Source organism: Hyperolius riggenbachi, chromosome 11 (genome assembly GCF_040937935.1).
Source record: "Hyperolius riggenbachi isolate aHypRig1 chromosome 11, aHypRig1.pri, whole genome shotgun sequence".
NCBI lineage: Eukaryota > Metazoa > Chordata > Amphibia > Anura > Hyperoliidae > Hyperolius > Hyperolius riggenbachi.
In genome coordinates this window covers 63,082,255-63,095,897 of record NC_090656.1, presented here as the reverse complement: position 1 = coordinate 63,095,897, position 13,643 = coordinate 63,082,255, and the positions used below count along the sequence as shown (strand labels likewise).

Below are 13,643 nucleotides of genomic sequence, written 5' to 3'. Positions count from 1 at the left end.
TAGATTTAAGCATGATATTTTTGGAAATTGACCTAGCGATGTCTTCTAAAGAGCAGTAAGGATTTTCTACCATCCTCTGGGCCATATCAGATCATAGCCAGGTGGACATGAATTCGTGACTGCAGATGAATGCAGCATCTAGAGCAGATTTCTTTCGTTTAAATATGACGTGGGAAAAGCTTTTCATCACAAAATATGAAACAAAATTTAAAATCCCAAAACACATTTGCTGGGCCACTTTTATGCCAAGCCAAGATGTCTAGAGATCTCTGCACATGTCTTAAAGCACACCTGAAGTGACAGGATGAGATAAACATAGGTACTTATAGTAGTAATCCCTAAGTCCCTTTGTTGTCCAGTACAGTCGTTATCTATGCAAATGAGCTTGTTGAACAGCTTTGCAAATTCCTTTTCCAGTTCCTGAAAAGTGAATAGAAGGCAAAACACTTTTATATGGCCCACAAAATAAGTCATACACGGTTTTAGTTCTAAAAGAAATGTGCTCCTTGTGTTTACGAGTTAACAGACGGTTCTCACCCAAAATAGAGAGCAGCTCATCTTAAAATGTTGGTGACAGCATCAGTACTGAGCAATTAGCTTGTAGGGCTTAGTGGTGTATATACCTTTAACTGACTTGGATCTGGATAGCGTTCATTGCCCAGGATCCTGACAATCTTCGGTTGTGGAGAATGGTAGAAAAGCTAATCAAGGACCATGGATGTGCAGTGACCAAGGTAGGTAAAGTTATCTTTTATTCCAAAGACATAAAATACATGCTACTGATGCGTTTCTTGAGGAACACCCTCCAGGGCTGGGCAGAGGCGAGAGAGACTCCAGCCTCAGGGCGCAGTGCAGGAGGGGGCGCACAACTCACTCAGCTATCATTCCCCTATTGAGTGTGAAGCAGTGAGAAATAAGGAGATAAATGGCAGTGACTGCAAGCCAGATAACTAGAGATTAAGGGATTGGGGGGGGGGGGGGGGGGGGGGGGGGGGGTTGGTGGCTTGGGGGGGGGGGGGGGCTCTTAGTATAATAGCAATCAGTGTGTGACGGCTGGGGTGGACGGGATGGAGGGGCCCACTTTGGTGTCTCAGCCTTGGAAACTGGAGGACCTTGTCCCGGCTCTGACACCCTCACTTCTTCAGAAATATACAGCAAACGATGTACCCCCGAAGGGGAGTCTGAATCCATGCTGGAAAAAACAAACAGATACTCACCTAAGTAGAGTAAAGGCTCTGGGTCCTATAGAGCCTTCCCGTTCTCCTCCCGTTCCCCACAGGCTCCTCCGTCAGCGGTTTACGACGGACTGCCCTCTTCCGCTTCTGGTGGGCTTTGGCAATCTTCGGGAGCACTTGGACTCCCAAAGACCGGCAGCTCCATACTGCACACACTCGAGCGCCCTCTCTCGCACACTCACGTGCGTGCAGTATGGAGCCACCAGTCTTCAGAAGCACTCTGGCTCCCAAAGATTGCCAAAGCCTTCTGCAGCGGGAAATTTGAACGCAGAAGCCTGCAGAGGAACGAAGAGAGGAATGGGAAGGCTCTGTAGGACACAGAACCTTCCCTCTCCTAAGGGAAGTATCTGTGGGTTTTTTTTCAGCATCACTTAAAGAAGCGGGGGATAAAACACAGCTTTACCTACCTTGGTTGCTGAATATCCATTACTGATTGGGGACAGTCTGGATTGGAATCGGGAATAGCTTGCCTACTGATCCCCACAACAAATGACCGTCAGATCCTGGACGAGACAACAGCTATCCAAAAACAAACATTTAAAACTGATTGGTCAACATTTTAAGGTGAGCTGCTCTTCACTGGGGGTGAGAACCATCTGTTACTAGAGGTACGTACACACGTGATAACCGTGGGCCGAAAAAAGCCGATAGCTATCAATTTGTTCTGTGTGTACAGCACCTGCCAGCTTGAGCAGGATCGATATGTTATTTCCACTCTTACCACCCACGGGAATTCGCTATCCTTCACAAATGAAACCACCCCCCCCCCCCCCCCCCCGCATAGCAACATAACACGTTGTTAGCCTGAAGGCTAGTGATGCGTCTGTATTGCATCAGTCCCCGAATCATTTTCCTGATCCTGACAAGCGAAAATGATAGCATGTGTGTACTTAGCTGTAACACAAGGAGCACTTTTCTTCCGATTTCCTCTAATTCCCCACAGATGTCTCCATCATAGCCACACTAGTGGGAAGCAGATCTGAGAAGGAAGGGACTTGCTTCTGACACTCACCGGATCGGTCAGCATGGTCCGCAAGTGGGAGGACAGTGCCAGCACCGCCAGGCAGTTGAAGAGGGTCCCGTTCACCACCGAATACCAAAAGTCTTTGGAGGGAAGCAGCATTACAAAAGTCACCACAAAGTCTGCATAGAAGACCAACATCCATGTGATCACGGCGCACACCATGCCGCAGCTGTCCCGTATGAACCACAGCCGGTCCGCCAGCTCGCCGTCCGCGGAGGAGGCGCTGTAGCCATCGCTTTCATTGAGGAGAGGATGGTGCTCCACATCACGGAACCGGTGCCCGGAGGACTGCATGTCTGGCCGATCGTCCTGGAAGGACAGGGGAGAATAGAGACCATGAAAACCTGAGGAGAATCGGGCGGTTTCTGAATCATGTCAGAGGGCAAGCTGTATCCTCTCTCCCTGCATCAGCAACACCCATCACCGGCACAGGACTTCTGTCACCTGTACATCACTAAAACCCAGATTAAAGTGAACCCGAGGTGAGAGGGATATGGAGGCTGCCATATTTATTTCCTTTTAAAGCGGACCTAAACTCAGAACTTCTACTCAACAGCATAATGTTTAAAGAAAACCATTTCTTTGTTATAGCAGATACAAATCCTGCCATACATCTGCACTGTTTCTACTTCCTGCTTTCACTGAAGCAGACAAATTGTTAACATCCTGTGCTTTCAAATGAGCTTATGTGCCCTGGCAGTTAGGTGACATGGGGAGAGATCAAATTACAACTTGGGATTAGTCACAGATGAGGGGGAATTCGACATGCTAAATTCTCTAAATACATACACAGTGTGCATTTCTCTGTTTTCCTTCTGTCCTGTGCAAGAGCTCAGGTCCACTTTAAACAATACCAGTTGCCTGGCTGTCCTGCAGATTTGTGCGGCTGCAGTGACGTCTAAATCAACACACCTAAAACAAGCATGTGGCTAATCCTCCAGTCAGAGCACATGATCTGCATGCTTGTTCAGGGTCTACGGCTAAAAGTATTAGAAGCAGAGGATCAGCGGGACTGCCAGGCAACTGGTATTGTTTAAAAGGAAATAAATATGTCAGCCTCCATATCCCACTTACTTCAGGTTTCCTTTCAAGCAGACCTAAAAGCAGAACTTCCTCTCTGTTCTAAGAGATAAGGAACAGCATGCTAATCTTTAAAGAAAAACATTTGTTGCAGCCGATACAGACCCTGCAATAAATCTGCAGTGTGCGTTTCCTGCTTTCATGGAAGCAGACATAAGGCTAAAATCCTGTGTTTAGCAATTAGCTGCTCTGTCATGGCAGAGGAGATTCCTGAGCTGACACAGCTGAGAGATCAAATTACAACTTGTGATTGGTCACAGATGAGCGGGGATTATACAGGCTAAACTCTAAATACATACAGGGAACATTTCACTATGTTTTCCTTCTGTCCTGTGGAAGAGTTCAGGTCCACTTTAAAGTGAAAGCACTATAAGGAAAACATGGAAGCGGCCATTGATTACCACCATCCATAAAGTGGATTCTCTCGCTGTAATAGATTCTGAGGTGCTTATGGGGAAAGTGTATGCAGAACGTCTGTTCAGCACATGTTGAGCCAGAAATCATTGTAACCAGAGAATCAATTTAAAGGGAACCTAAGCCCTCTGCAGCCGCCCTGTGCGCTCTTCAAAGGGGAACTGAAGTAAGAGGTATACGGAGGCTGTCATATTTATTTCCTTTTAAGCAATACCAGTTGCCTGGCAGGCCTGCGGGTCTATTTCTCTGCAGTAGTATCTAAATAACACCAGAAACAAGCATGCAGCTAGTCTTGTCAGCTCTGACTAAAGTCTGAAACACCTGATCTGCTGCATGCTTGTTCAGGGGCTATGGCTAATAGTATTAGAGGCAGAGGATCAGCAGGGCTGCCAGGCAACTGGTATTGCTTAAAAGGAAATAAACATGGCAGCCTCCATATACCTCTCTCTTCAGTTCCCCTTTAAGGTTCACTAACAGCTTATGGTTTCAGGATGTAGATTCTATGTCCTAATTAGTGCTGCTGTCATAAATTAAAAATCAACACCCACCGCGCATATGCACGCAATCACGCACGGTCGTGTTCTGTGAATGACTACTGCCAGCAAATAGCAACAATCATTCAATAAAGTTAGGCAAAAAAAAAAAGTTTTAAAAGTTAAACATTTTAAAGTGACATGGTCCCAATAAATAAAAAGTCTTTTTCTTTTTAATCACCCTGGCGTTCTATTAAGATCGCCAGGGCGGCTGCGGGAGGGTTTTTTTATAAATAAAAAAAATAACTATTCCATGCAGCCAACTGAAAGTTGGCTGCATGAAAGCCCACTAGAGGGCGCTCCCGATCTGTAATTCTGATCGCCTCCGGCGGTCAGAATTAACAAGGAAGGCCGCAATGAGCAGCCTTCCTTATTTTGCTTACCTCGTCGCCATAGCGACGAGCGGAGTGACGTCATGGACGTCAGCCCCCTCCGATCCAGCCCTTAGCGCTGGCCGGAACTGTTTGTTCCGGCTACGCTGGGCTCGGGCGGCTGGGGGGGGACCTTCTTTCGCCGCTGCTCGCGGCGGATCTCCGCAGAGCGGCGGCGATCAGGTAGCACACGCGGCTGGCAAAGTGCCGGCTGCGTGTGCTGCTTTTTATTTCATTAAAATAGGCCCAGCAGGGCCTGAGCGGCACCCTCTGGCGGTAATGGACGAGCTGAGCTCGTCCATACCGCTATTAATCCCCAGTTAAGTTTTAACCCCAGCCTAGCCTATTAACCCATTGTTAATCCCTGCAATACCTATACCTGTTTATAAACTTAATGACTGCCGCCTGTATAGATCAGATGCGATTGATAGGGCGAATGTTTGAGGCCCCAATGTTCTACAGATGTATCACTCTGCCATTGCCTAGCGATGCATCTGTACAGCACTATGACCCCGGAACTGTTGCCCTAGCGAACGCATCTGATCGCTACAGACGCAAGCTGGGGATAAAGGTCCCCAACATGCTCAGCTATAATATTAAAATATGGCATATGGGGTATCATTTTAACCAGGAAGGGCCAAATAATTCATTGTTTTATAACTGTGGGACGTGTCATGTGAAAATTAAGAGGGATGAAGAAAGATGAAAAAGAAAAAATTGGGCATTTTCTGCATTTACGCCAAATTTTTCCCCATATAATGACGATACAATAAAATAGTTTTGGGGAAAAAAATATTACTGAAAGAAAGCCTAGATTGTACTGGGAAAAAAAACACTATAAATATATCACTAAGTTGGTATAAGTAATTAAAAAGTTACTGCTGTATCAAAGTGACACAGCTAAAGTTTCAAAAATGTCAGGAGCCGTCAAGTGTACCAGCGCTGAAAAAAGAAGAAAAATCTATACATACTCGCTCCTTTCTCCAGCAGCATAACCAGGTGCGAGTCCCTCGGCGTCCTCCCGCAGTCTGTCGTTCAGCTGCTATCAGCCCCGGTAACTGTCTCAGTCGTGGGAGGTCCGTGCAGGCGCAGAAGACCCAGACTGGATGTGACGGAGACATTTACTGGGGCTGATCGTGGCTGAATGGCAGACCGCAGGAGGACAGCAAGGGACTCGCACGTGTTTATGCTGCTGGATGAAGCATCGGCCAAGTATCGCTTTTTCTTCTTTATTCAGCTCTGGTTTACTTTAAGGGGTAAAAACCGTGGAATGCGAACCAGTTAACCGTTGTTATAGAATCTTCATTACATTATATCACGCGGACTGGAGGATCGCCTGTCAAAATAACAGATAAAAACTTTCCATGGGTATGGATCTTAATGGAAATGGGCCGTAAAAATGATTACAAAACAGAACAGAAGTATATAAAGAATTGGTGACTTACCTCTCAGCACTCATAAATGTTATTCACACATGGTCTTCACCAGCCCTCTGGATAGGGAATCAGTCATGTCTGATGCGATCTGGAAAGACAAAGAAAGGCATCATTTAGATAGAGGTGATAAAAAGCCACGCTAGAACAAGCTTTATTGTTGCCCCTTTTACGCTTGCCGTGCAAGTGTGCGCTGCAATGGCCTGTTCTGGCACAGGGTAATGCAATGACAATGCAGGGCAATGGGGCCAGGCACATTTACCGTGTCACATTGCACTGGAAATGACCAATTGGCCACCAACCCGGCGCAAAGTCAAAAGTGCTTTACCATTTGACTTCCATTACCTATTGCAGCAGCAATAATGCAAGTCAGCAATTTTAAATATGTTGGTGGTGGTGCGCATAATGACGCAAATACGATGGGGAAACGCGGGAATCCCAGTGACGCACTTCCTGTCCAGCAGGGAGTACATCACTGGGCGAGAGGCCTGTGGAGGAGGGGTAGTGCTATGCATATGACCCTGTTGGCACAAACTGCCGCAGGGTCATATGAATTAAGTTTCTGCATTGCACTGGCATTACACTGCAATGGCCAGGTGTAAAACCGACCTTAAAGGATACCAGAGGTGACAGCTGACCAGACGAGATAAACATGTGTATGTACAGTGCCAAGCGTACGAATAACTAAGCTGTGTTGCTTTTTCATCCTAAAAAAGTTAACCTTCAGGTATGCAAGTAACAGTTTCTCTTTTGTCGGATTACAGCGTAACCTTCACCTAAAAGGAATTACAGCCATAAAACGTTTTCCTGCAGAGAACACCGGAGTACAGGGGGATAGGTAAAAAAAAATAAAAAAAAATTGTCATATATTTTAGCTCTAGGACACTCAACAAAGCCATTGAGCAGAGACAATAAAATAGGCTTTGTAAATGATTAAGCATAAAATAAAAAGTATGGGATATAAAAAAAAAAAAAAATTATAATTTTTAGGGAGGAGGATAGGTACAATTGTTTATTTCATCAGTTTATTTTCACCTTAAGGTCACTCTAAACATATCTAATAAATGATTTTGCTTTTCAAAATAACAATTGTGACCCTATTAGAGCAAAGTACCCAGAGTCTGAGGAACTTTGCGGTCAAGTGCCTAAATTGCCAACGAAACCCTTCAAGACAAATCGTACCCACAATCTGCAGCGGTCCTGGCCCAAGCTTCAGCAATCTTGTAAATAAAAGAGAAACTCCCAGCTTGATCCAAAAGGCTGAATTAATCTAAGCTATAGGGCTGAAAGTATCCAGTGTTGTTCCAAAACATCCACCACAGGTCCTCGATGGAAACCCAATCATCAAAGCAGGTCTCAACTGCAGCACTGATCCAGAGATAACCCAAGTTGTTGAGGAAGAATCCAGACATTTGTGTCACGGAAGACTCGTAAACATGCTGTACACACTCAGTGTGTAAAACTCGCCGCACGTCACTGGATGACACCGACGAACCGGAGACGACATTACAAGAGCAAGGCGGCCCACTCACTAAACCTTCCTGCGTGCTGCTGATGTGCGAGCATGACGTGACCGGACAGGTATGTTCTGCTGAGTGTGCCAGAGAAATCTTCCCAACACCTGACAAGCATCGAAAGCCGCAGGTAGGAATACCGATGATAAAACAGTGATCTGTGGGAGCTGCACGCCACCCTCTTAATCACTCATTAATTACACAGGGACTTCAGCGAAGCAAGCAGTTGACATAAAGCAAATGAGTTGATCAAATGCACTGCGGTTAGACGGGTTTGAAGAATGCCGTCGGACGGGTTAGGCCTGGAATGAATACAGATACCGAACGTGGAAGATTATAGGGAATACAGGATGATTGAGGACAAGTATGAATGGATTAAATGTGGAATTCAAGAACAAGTCTGTCCAATCTGGGGGCCAATAGAATTTTGGGAGCCAGTTCCATTGACAACAACTGGAGAACCATCACTGTGGACATTTCCTTAGGATTAAACGGTTAATATATCAGAAAATACCATATTTTTCGGACTATAAGACACACCTGACCATAAAAGACGCACCGAGGTTTAGAGGACAAAAACCAGAGGAAAAAAAATATATACTAAACCTGGTGCATCCATGGTGAAGGGGCATCTTGTGTATTATGCCCCCTTTGTACCTCATGCTCCCTTGTAACTCGTGTTTCCCTGTGTCCTGCTATGTCCCCCATGTGTCCACACCTCTCTCCTCCTTGTGTCCTCCTCTATGCCCCTTTGTGTCCCTGTGTCCTCCTCTGCATGGGCACAGTACAGGGAGTCCCCAACATTGTGGCGGGTTGGAGGTCCGTATTGGCAGGTGTTCACAAGTCAGGGACTCCCTGCATTTGGACTATAAGACGCAGTGACTTTTTCCCCCACTTTTGAGGGAGAAAAAGTGAGTCTTATAGTCCAAAAAAATACAGTACTTTCATAACGTTTATAACAAAAGCAAAAAAAATTATAGATGATGGCACCCATGAAAGCAAAATACCCGGACAAGCAGCAGAAATGAGCACTGAGAAAGAAGTAATAGTAAAATCATACCGTGTACAGCATGCTTGTTACAGCAAGATACAGAAAATGTAAAGTATGCCTTAAATACACTAAAACTATAAAATAAATAAATGAGTGAGGTCTGTCACACACAAGGAAAAACAAGAGAAAGTTCAAATAACATTGCACACCCAGGTAACAGGAACAGAGTATAAAATAAAAGGCAGTCAGGCTATCAGGTCACCTTTAGTAAAGACGGCGTGTCAGAACAATGAAATAATTCTACAACTCTGAGGTAAAACTGAAAATGGGTTGAGTTCCTGGTCAGTGAAGCTACAATAACTGAACACAAACTACAAAACCTATCTGGATTGAAGGAAAATAAGAACAGGCAGTACATAATGAAAATACAATTATCTTCTACTATTTGTAGTGGCTGTGACATTACCTGCTGAAGCCTTTTGTGTGCCGTGTTCTCATTAGAAATCGATACCAGACACTACACCCTGACATGTATTTTACACCCTGACCACAATAAGTGCTAATTATTACTGCTTACTACAAATTAATCGATGAGGCATTAGTTACGCAGAACTCATAAAAGGTCAATAAGAGGATCACACTTCATCCTCCTGATTTATCCAGGTCACGGTATTTTCAAAGAATATTATGGTACAGTAATAAGATTTTACTCATCATTGCAAAATAGAATAAAATGGAAATAGAGTTAGGTGTCAGATTTCACAATGAATAAGGGTACGGCTCACACGGCATAGATCAAGATCTGATCCGTATAAAAATTGATCCATCAAACTGATCAGTTTTTATTGGGTATCGTTTTTCTATCCGTGGCCCTCCATTCAGTTAGCCTGCGGTCAATGCGAGAAAAAATAAGAACAGACCCAAACTTGCGCTTCGGCAGAAAGGGTCAAACAGATGCGTTTCGAACGGAACAATGTGAATGGATCCCATTGATTCACATAGGATCTGTTCACATCCTTTAGAATACGGTCTGTTACAGCCCGCTAAACAGACCATTTAATGCCAATGTGAACCGGGACTGTCACCTAACAGACTTGCACCCCTCAAATCTGTACTGAACTTGGCTGCTCGTCTCATTCCTCTTTCTTCTCGCTCCTCCTCTGCTGCTCTCTGTCAGGCTCTTCATTCGTTGCCTATCAACCAGAGGTTCCACTTCAAACTCCTAACCCTAACCTACAAAAGCTCTTCACAATATCTCTCCCCCGTACATCTCCTTACCAGTTTCCAGATACCAAGCTAACTGCAAACTCAGATCCGCACATGACCTTCTTCTGTCCTCCTCTAGAATTACCTACTCACATTCACCTTTACAAGATTTCTCACGTGCCTCACCCCTCCTCCGGAATCCCCTGTCACAACACATCCGTCACTCTCCAACCTTTGAGGTCTTTAAGTGCTCCTCAAAACTCACTTTTTCCAACTAGCTGTAATGTAGGCCATCCAACTTCATCCTCTGGCCAACTTGTATTCCTTATTAAAGGCAATCTGAAGTAAGAGGTATACGGAGGCTGCCATATTTATGTCCTTTTAATCAATACCAGTTGCCTGGCAGCCCTACTGATCCTCTGCCTCTAATACTATTAGCTATAGCCCCTGAACAAGCATGCAACAGATCAAGTGTTTCAGACTTTAAAGTCAGATCTGACAAGACTAGCTGCATGCTTGTTTCTGGTGTTATTCAGATACTACTGCAGAGAAATAGACCAGCAGGGCTGCTAGGCAACTGGTATTGATTAAAAGGAAATAAATATGGCAGCTTCCGTATACCTCTTACTTCAGTTCCCCTTTACATATATCCTAAAACACATACTGCCTCTAGGTATTCATATACCTCCTGCTTCCCCCCTAATCCTGTAGATTGTAAGCCTGCAAGGGCAGGACACCCTCACCCTTTGTGACTTGGAAATTTCTTTACCATCTGCACATCATGGACACGGTAGTCTGTATGAAGGGTCAAAAGGAGAAGGATGAGAGGCAAGGATTGTAGGATGACAGGGTAGGTGGAGAGGTAGGAAGAGAGAAAGCAGGGGAAGATAATAGAATCACATAAAGGGTGCTTCACATGGCCGCTTGCGGGGAGGGGGTAAATGACGGGCGCTGTCCATTCATATGAATGCCTCTTCCGGGTTGCTGGAGTCAGACTTCACTGTGCAGGCGCTGGCCCGGATTGCGCACATTCCTCAGCGAGCGCTCTGCGCGCGACATCGCGATTATGTCATGCACATTCGCAGAGCGTTCCCGGCTGCGGTCACGCGCTGAGGAATGTGCGCAAGCCGGGGCATATGGAGGCTGCCATATGTATTCCCTCTTAAACAAAACCAGTTGCCTGGCATCTTGTTGATCTCTTTGGCTGCAGTAGTGTCTGAATCAAATACCCGAACCAAGAATGCCGCTAATCCAGTCAGACTTCAGTCAGAGCACCTGATCTGCTGCATGCTTGTTCACGGTCTATTACTAAATGTATTAGAGGCAGAGGATCAGCAGAACAGCCAGGCACTTGTCATTATGTATAAGGAAATAAATATGGCAGCCTCTATATCACTCTCACAACACTTCTGATTATCTTTATAGCAAACACTGGCTAATAATATTTGCAAATGTATAATGTGAGGACTGATAAAGGTGCAGCCAGGACTCTCTTATCAGAAAAATGCAGGTTTTCAAGGACAGATCAGAGACAGGAAACACTCTCCTTCAAACTTCAGGCAAAACATTCTGAAAAGTATAGCTTGCTCCAAAGTACAATAGTAGTGACCTTGTCCAATGTGCAAATCTCAGTACACTTCCCTCGTTCTGTATGCCGGGTGTAATCCTCAGTACATTGCACAGCACCACTTCCCTGGTTCTGTATGCCGGATGTAATCCTCAGTATATTGCACAGTACCACTTCCCTGGTTCTGTATGCCGGGTGTAATCCTCAGTACATTGCACAGTACCACTTCCCTGGTTCTGTATGGCAGGTGTAATCCTCAGTACATTGCGCAGTACCACTTCCCTGGTTCTGTATGCTGGGTAATTCTCAATACATTGCACAGTACCACTTCCCTGGTTCTGTATGCCGGGTGTAATCCTCAGTATATTGCACAGTACCACTTCCCTGGTTCTGTATGCCGGGTGTAATCCTCAGTACATTGCACAGTACCACTTCCCTGGTTCTGTATGCTGGGTGTAGTTCTCGGTACATTGCACAGTACCACTTCCCTGGTTCTGTATGCTGGGTAATTCTCAATACATTGCACAGTACTACTTCCCTGGTTCTGTATGCTGGGTGTAATCCTCAGTACATTGCACAGCACCACTTCCCTGGTTCTGTATGCCGGATGTAATCCTCAGTACATTGCACAGTACCACTTCCCTGGTTCTGTATGCTGGGTGTAATCCTCAGTACATTGCACAGCACCACTTCCCTGGTTCTGTATGCCGGGTGTAATCCTCAGTACATTGCGCAGTACCACTTCCCTGGTTCTGTATGCTGGGTAATTCTCAATACATTGCACAGTACCACTTCCCTGGTTCTGTATGCCGGGTGTAATCCTCAGTACATTGCACAGTACCACTTCCCTGGTTCTGTATGCCGGATGTAATCCTCAGTATATTGCACAGTACCACTTCCCTGGTTCTGTATGCTGGGTAATTCTCAATACATTGCACAGTACCACTTCCCTGGTTCTGTATGCCGGGTGTAATCCTCAGTACATTGCACAGTACCACTTCCCTGGTTCTGTATGCCGGGTGTAATCCTCAGTACATTGCACAGTACCACTTCCCTGGTTCTGTATGCTGGGTGTAGTTCTCGGTACATTGCACAGTACCACTTCCCTGGTTCTGTATGCCGGGTGTAATCCTCAGTACATTGCACAGCACCACTTCCCTGGTCCTGTATGCCGCATGTAATCCTCAGTATATTGCACAGTACCACTTCCCTGGTTCTGTATGCCGGGTGTAATCCTCAGTATATTGCACAGTACCACTTCCCTGGTTCTGTATGCTGGGTGTAATTCTCAGTACACTGCAAAGTACCACTTCCCTGGTTCTGTATGCTGGGTAATTCTCAGTACATTGCACAGTACCACTTCCCTGGTTCTGTATGGTGGGTAATTCTCGATACATTGCACAGTACCACTTACCTGGTTCTGTATGCCTGGATGTAATCCTCAGTATATTGCACAGCACACTTCCCTGGTTCTGTACGCTGGATGTAATCCTCAGTACATTGCACAGTACCATTTCCCTGGCTCTGTATGCCGGGTGTAATCCTCAGTATATTGCACAGCACACTTCCCTGGTTCTGTATGCTGGGTGTAATCCTCAGTACATTGCACAACACCACTTCCCTGGTTCTGTATGCCGGGTGTAATTCTTGGTACATTGCACAGCACCACTTCCCTGATTCTGTATGCCGGATCTAATCCTCAGTACATTGCACAGTACCACTTCCCTGGTTCTGTATGCCGGGTGTAATCCTCAGTACATTGCACAGTACCACTTCCATGGTTCTGTATGCCGGGTGTAATCCTCAGTACATTGCACAACACCACTTCCCTGGTTCTGTATGCCGGGTGTAATCCTCAGTACATTGCACAGTACCACTTCCCTGGTTCTGTATGCCGGGTGTAATTCTCAGTACATTGCACAGTACCACTTCCCTGGTTCTGTATGCCGGGTGTAATCCTCAGTACATTGCACAGTACCATTTCCCTGGTTCTGTACGCTGGATGTAATCCTCAGTACATTGCACAGCACCACTTCCTTGGTTCTGTATGCCAGGTGTAATTCTTGGTACATTGCACAGTACCACTTCCCTGGTTCTGTACGCCGGGTGTAATCCTCAGTACATTGCACAGCACCACTTCCCTGGTTCTGTATGCCGGGTGTAATCCTCAGTACTTTGCACAGTACCACATCCCTGGTTCTGTATGCCGGGTGTAATCCTCAGTACTTTGCACAGTACCACATCCCTGGTTCTGTATGCCGGATCTAATCCTCAG

The 13,643-nt window shown here is 45.6% G+C and overlaps 1 protein-coding gene across 2 annotated transcripts in view; it reads right to left on the bottom strand.

The window, feature by feature from the left end:
- Positions 1 to 13,643, bottom strand: part of ZDHHC7 (zinc finger DHHC-type palmitoyltransferase 7) — a 70,990-nt gene that overhangs the window by 36,205 nt on the left and 21,142 nt on the right. Inside the window, exons 1-3 of one of the 2 annotated variants that reach the window (XM_068260617.1) lie at positions 7,273 to 7,606; positions 6,103 to 6,181; positions 2,248 to 2,568 (exon numbers count right to left, since the gene is read on the bottom strand). In XM_068260617.1, the coding sequence (XP_068116718.1) occupies positions 2,248 to 2,553 (306 nt within the window). In that variant the 5' untranslated portion in view covers positions 2,554 to 2,568; positions 6,103 to 6,181; positions 7,273 to 7,606. Of the gene's footprint in view, positions 1 to 2,247; positions 2,569 to 6,102; positions 6,182 to 7,272; positions 7,607 to 13,643 lie in introns of those variants that run through there. The other variant, XM_068260616.1, reaches the window with a different exon arrangement.